The sequence below is a fragment of the Caretta caretta genome, chromosome 4, assembly GCF_965140235.1.
Source record: "Caretta caretta isolate rCarCar2 chromosome 4, rCarCar1.hap1, whole genome shotgun sequence".
NCBI lineage: Eukaryota > Metazoa > Chordata > Testudines > Cheloniidae > Caretta > Caretta caretta.
This window is the reverse complement of record NC_134209.1, coordinates 95,421,101-95,427,100: the sequence shown is the minus strand read 5'-3', so window position 1 is coordinate 95,427,100 and position 6,000 is coordinate 95,421,101. Positions and strand designations below refer to the sequence as shown.

Below are 6,000 nucleotides of genomic sequence, written 5' to 3'. Positions count from 1 at the left end.
CACAGGCGCACGTTCAAGGGAACAGTGTGGCCCACGCTGCCGCTAGCCGGTACCAGTCCGTGCGTTTGCCAGGGCCGGACCCCGGGAGGCTTCCAGAGGCGTTCGGGGACCGACGCCTCCCTGTTTTATTCTCCCCCTGCGCCCCAGGGTCACTCCACGTGCTGCAGGCCGGGGCGGCCCAGGTGCGCGCTGCCCGCACAGCAGGTTTCACCGGCGCTGGCTGTGATTTCTTGGGGGGAGAGACCGGACCTGCCCCCGCCGGGCTCTCACGTGCGTGCCGAACCGCCCTGCTCCGCAGCTGCCCAGGGGGCCCGGGGGCGTGGCAGGGCCCCTAGCAGCCCTTCCCCGCGCGCTCAGACTGGAAAGCTCGCCTGGTGCAGGGACGGCGGGCTCCGGCGGGCTCCTCCTCCGGCGCTAGCTCCCCCTCCCTGCACTGGGAGCTTTGCGGCGGACTTCCCAGAGCCCCCGCGGTTCGGCTCGCCCGCGGCTGCTCCGACATGAGGCTGTGGGTCCTGCTGAGCCTCCTGCTGCTGCACGAAACGCTACAAAATGGTGAGTCCGCGGACCGGGGGCACAGGGCTCCCTCCCCAGCCCAGCCTCCCCTCCGCCCGTTGTTCCCGTGGTCCAGGGAGCTCTGGGTCTCGCTGCGGCCCCAGCTCCATTGCCCTCGGGAGCTCCCCTTGGCTCGTCCTGTCACTGCTGCCCCCGGCCCCTTGCTGCCCTCGCCCGCCTCCCGGTGCCCTTCCCCTGGGTTAGCGGACACAGCGGCTGTTTGCATGGGGGGGCATAGTGCACGGTGCTGTACAAACAGCTTGTCCCACAGTCCTGCCGCGCCCCTCCTGTCGACACGCTCCCTTTAGCCCTTTCCTCGCTTTTCTTCTCCTCCCTTATTGCCCCCACTTCTCAGGGGCTCCCTTCGTCTCTTTTCATACTGCACAGACCAGGCACCCCTCACCCTTCCTACGGAACATTTGTTTCCCTCACTTTCCATAGATCAGCGGCACTTTCCACCCGTCTCCCCCAGACGTATCAATAGGTGTGTAAACGGGGCTGGGTTTGCAATCTGCTTGAATTCCTACAGCTGGTATACTATTTCCAGGGCTTTGCAATTCATGTAAACGTGTCCACTTTTAGGTGGGAGGTGGGGTTACTTGGTATTCCCACCCATCTCCAGTAAGGAGTAGTTGATTTCCATCTCACAGCAGCGCAGAAAGGACTTGGAGTGGGAGGAAGAATCCTGGAGCTGTTCGCCGTAGAAATTAGTTGTCAGGTTTAAAGAGTGCAATTCTCTCTGGGTCCCATCCTGCACAGCTGCCAGAGCCTCCGCAGCTTCTCCTCTTCCCTAAATGAAAAACAGATTATGCTATTATACAATTTCACACTGCTGCCAACAACCTGGCTTTGGTTTTCTTGCATTCATGGGTACTGACCAAAAATACAGCTTCTTTCTGCACAGCTCTTTTTGGAAAATATAAAAGTATTGGCAAAAATGCCAAGCTTTTTTTAATTAAGCACAGGATTTCAGTCCTTAGATGAGAACAGGATTCTTTTTTTTTTTTTTTCCCTGAAGGGGGGAAAAAAGTTAGTGCTGGACACCGTAAAGAAGAAGTGCATTTGCACGTAGTACTTCCGTGGTGAGTGAAAACCAAAAAAGCACTGGTACAAGATGCAGATCTTAAAAGTTGCTAGCGAGATATTTTTACTGGTTGCAGGCTCTGATCGGATTAAAGGGATTCAGAAAACTGATTTATGTTTTGTATAGGTGCATACTGGGATACTGCCCCAATCTTCAAAGTTATTAAAATAATGTTTTCAATGTTGTTTTGCTCTCTTCCATATTAGTATTCAAAAGCAACAGCATTCTAGATAAAGTATACAGTTATTTTTTCAGGTAGTCATTTCTCAAAAATAACATCTTAATATGGAACAACAATAATTGCAATATAATCATTGAAAACTTGTGGTGAACTAGGTCATTTGTTGTCCACAGAGATTAATTGCAATTAACTTGTATCTTCATGTAGTTTTTACGTACTGTCCTTGTGAAAGGACATGAACTTCATTTTAATCAAATTTCCTTTTCAGGTTGTGGTGGGGGTTTTTTGTGTTTGGTTTTTAAGTGTGCAGCTGGAATAGGGAAATTCATAACCAGCCCTGTCAGGTAAATGGCCAAACTGATGCTGCCTCTGTCATTCCGGTCTTGTTTCTATGAGCATATGAGCATATGTTTTGGATCACTCTAAATACATTGAATTAACTATATCGAACTAAAGCACGTTCACACTTTGTTATGATGGCTTAAGGTACTTCCCTTGTGTCCCATTGTGTCCATGCAGCTCCATATGCTGTTTTGAATTAACCATGCAACATCCTAGGCAGATATCCCATAAGAACAGCCATACTGGGTCAGACCAAAGGTTGATCTATCCCAGCATCCTGCCTTCCGACAGTGGCCAGTGCCAGGTGCCGAAGAGGTAATCATCAAGTAATCCATCCCCTGTCGCCCATTCCCAGCTTCTGGTAAACAGAAGCACACCATCTCTGCCCATCTTGGCTAATAGCCATTGATGGACCAATCCTCCATGAATTTATCTAGTTCTTTTTTAAACCCTGTTATGGTCTTGGCCTTTACAACATCATCTGACAAGGAGTTCCACAGGTTGACTGTGCATTGTGTGAAAAAATACTTCCTTTTATTTGTTTTAAATCTGCTGCCTATTATTTTCATTTGGTGACCCCTAGCTCCTGTGTTATGAGGAGTAAATAACATTTCCTTATTTACTTTCTCCATATCAGTCATGATTTTATGTGATTTATATATATTATATATACCCCATACCATATTCGACTGCTCAGCTGTATGTATTATAGGATTCTTCTTGCAGTGAATTGTGGGCTGCCTACTGGAATCTACAGGAATTCTGGGACTTGGGATCCAACTCTCCTGGCAACCCATAATTAGGTTGCCAACTTTCTAATTGCAGAAAACTGAATATCCTCGCCCTGCCCCTTCTCCAAGGCCCTGTCCCCGCTCACCCCATTCTCCACCCCTCTCTGTCACTTACTCTCCCGCATCCTTGCTCATTTTCATGGGGCTGGGGCAGGGGATTGGGGTGCAAGAGGGGGTGAGGGCTCTGGCGGGGGGTGTGGGCTTTGGGATGGGGCCAGGGATGAGGGATTTGGGGTGCAGGACGGGGCTCTGGGCTGGGGCTGAGAGGTTCGGAGTGTGGGAGGAGGCTCTGGGCAGGGGGTTGGGGGTGCGGGCTCTGGGAGGGAGTTTGGTTGCGGGAGGGGGTTTGGGGTGCGGGCTCTAGGTGGTGCTGACCTCAGACGGTTCCCAGCCAATGGGAGCTGCAGAGCTGGTGCTCAGGGCGGGGGCAGCATGTCGAGCCCCTGTGACTGCCCCTCTGCCTAGGAGCCAGAGAGACATGCTGGCCACTTTCTGTGAGCCGTGCAGAGTTGGGCAGGGAGCCTGCCAGCCCTGCTGCACCACCAACTGGACTTTTAACGGCCTGCTTAGCAGTGCTGATCAGAGCCGCCAGGGTCCCTTTTTGACTGGGTGTTCTGATCTCAAACCAGGACACCTGGCAACCCTACCCATAAATCATCTGTATTTTGCCAGTGCCATTTTCAAAATGCTGTCAGGCTGCATGGAGGACACATTGCAGATTGCTGTGATCATGACAGTCATTCATACTTTGAGCAGAATGATGCACATGTATTAGCAGTTGAGTGGGCTTTGGTCTGGGGCTGTAGACGCAGCAATATGGCTACAGGTGTTGCTGGAGGAAAAGGATGAAATCGAGCAGTTACTTCTGCAGGGCATCTTGTTGGAACAGCTTTACTTGAAGTGCTGTTTCTGGGCTCAATTAGCACTGATTGGTGGGACAGAATAGTGATGCAGAACTGGGGTGACGAACCAATGTATTTGAGCATAAGCTTTCATGAGCTAACTCCAGGATGTGGAAGGCTATTTTCCTAGAGATCTATTCAGAACTGGAGCTGCCGTGGCAGAACATCAACATGAGAGTTCTCCTCAGCATGGAGAAGTGTGTTGTAATCACCTTCTGGAAGTTCACCACCCTGATTGTTACTGGTCATTTGCTAACTGATTTGGTGTTGGCAGATGAACTTTTGGGGCTGTTTGCTATGCTATTCAGAGGGTGCAGTTGTGCTGGGTCATAAAGCTTGGCAATGCACAGGACGTTGTTGATGTCTTTGCACTGATGGGGTTCCAAACTGTAAAAAGGCTACTGATGCAACTTCCATACCTATTCCTTGCCCCACACAGCAGAGCCAAGACTTGGTCATCAGGAAGGAGTATTTTGCCTGGTTGATCACTGTGGAAGGTTCACCAATATTAATGTGGGGTAGTATGGGAAGGTCCATGGTGTCAGAGTCTTTAGATATTCAGGCCAGTTTTCTGGAATGAGCAAAGGAATTTTTGCTCCCCAGTCTACTATGGACATTTAATAGGGTCATGATTCCTTCCAGCATTCTGAGAGATCTAGCTTACCCTCTGCTTCCCTGAAGTCTTTTATTGAACATCTGGGTAGGAAAACAGAGCTGTAGCTGCAAGATGACTGGAGAGTGCATTTGGAAGACTGCTGGGAAGGTGGAGGTTATTCGTGATATGGCTAAATCCTTCTTGTCATTATGTGCTTTGTATAAGTAGTTGCTGTATTTTGCACAGTATCTGTGACAGCAACGGAGCGAGCCTGACCGATGGGTGGAAGGGAGAGGTGGGGAAACTTTCTGAATGTTATGAACAGCCAGAGCGAGCAAAATGCTCCAACTGGTTAGGGATGATTAGGGTCAGGGATGTGTTTTGGCTAATGAATGTATTGTAACCAAGGAAATTACTACCATGTATGTGCTGTGGGTTTTTTTGTGAATTGATACTGAGGGGAGGATGTTATGTAATTAAGGGGAACGCTGTTCCTCAATGAAACTTTTCAACCAAGTTGTACAAAAAACCTGAGGTATCAAAACTACTTGAATAATAAAAAAGTTATAGTGTAAGCTTAAGAGCAGTGGAACTGTGGCCTGCCCAGAGAGTTGAGTGCTCTCGTACATGTGTAGGTGAGGTGTTAGAAATTGTTCTGCTTCTCCATTGGGATTGATTGGAGTGGGAAGGGTCTGCACTTTTTGTGAGCGAAAGGGAGGTCCAAGTATGGTATATTCTCTGTAGTTTGCAGGACATGGCTAGGTTGCATCATGTCCCTTTTCAGGGCTCTATGCTCCCTTCTAAATCTGTATGATTGCTCTAGGAAAGGTTTCAGAGTAACAGCCGTGTTAGTCTGTATTTGCAAAAAGAAAAGGAGGACTTGTGGCACCTTGGAGACTAACCAATTTATTTGAGCATCACGAAAGCTTATGCTCAAATAAATTGGTTAGTCTCTAAGGTGCCACAAGTACTCCTTTTCTTTTTGCTCTAGAAAACTATCCCTTGACCGTTCTGCCTAACTGGCCCTTTCTTGGGATGCAGTCACTGTTTCCCTGTAAATCTTCTTTTGCTTCTCAGGTTCTTGTATGTGTGGGGTACAGCATCACAGGTGCTTAGGGAAATCAGAAAAAGCACAAGTAGTTGTCCGAGTACTAGTCTCCCTACCAACAGTGATAAAATGTCATTCACATTTGAACTTCCCATTATGTGGTTCATTTTGAGATGGTGAGACATTTTCTGATTTACACCCTCCTTGCATAGGACCCCTGTACCAATGCTGTGTGGGGACTCTGGGTGTGGGAGGAGAGTGAGGGGCATGTTAGTACTGTAACTGCATGTCTGTCTCTGCAAGCTGTTATTACACTGGAGGATGTTACCCTGGGTTGAGTCCCCATGAAATACAGAGGGGTCTTGCTCAAATGGGCAATGGGCAAGTCAGGAAAATAGCAGCGCAGCTATTTACCAGGATGGTGCCCCTCCTCCCCCAGCTGGTGCAGGAGTGGAAGGGAAACAATGCCTGTCTAGGCTGCCCTGAGAAGGTTGCATTGTCTTGC

At 49.1% G+C, this 6,000-nt stretch overlaps 1 protein-coding gene across 1 annotated transcript in view; it reads left to right on the top strand.

Moving 5' to 3' along the window:
* The first annotated feature begins 391 nt into the window (after positions 1–391).
* Positions 392–6,000, top strand: part of PDGFRL (platelet derived growth factor receptor like) — a 47,487-nt gene continuing 41,878 nt past the window's right edge. Inside the window, exon 1 of the mRNA XM_048848162.2 lies at positions 392–552. Coding sequence (XP_048704119.1) covers positions 498–552 — 55 coding nt within the window. The 5' untranslated portion in view covers positions 392–497. The remainder of the gene's footprint in view (positions 553–6,000) is intronic.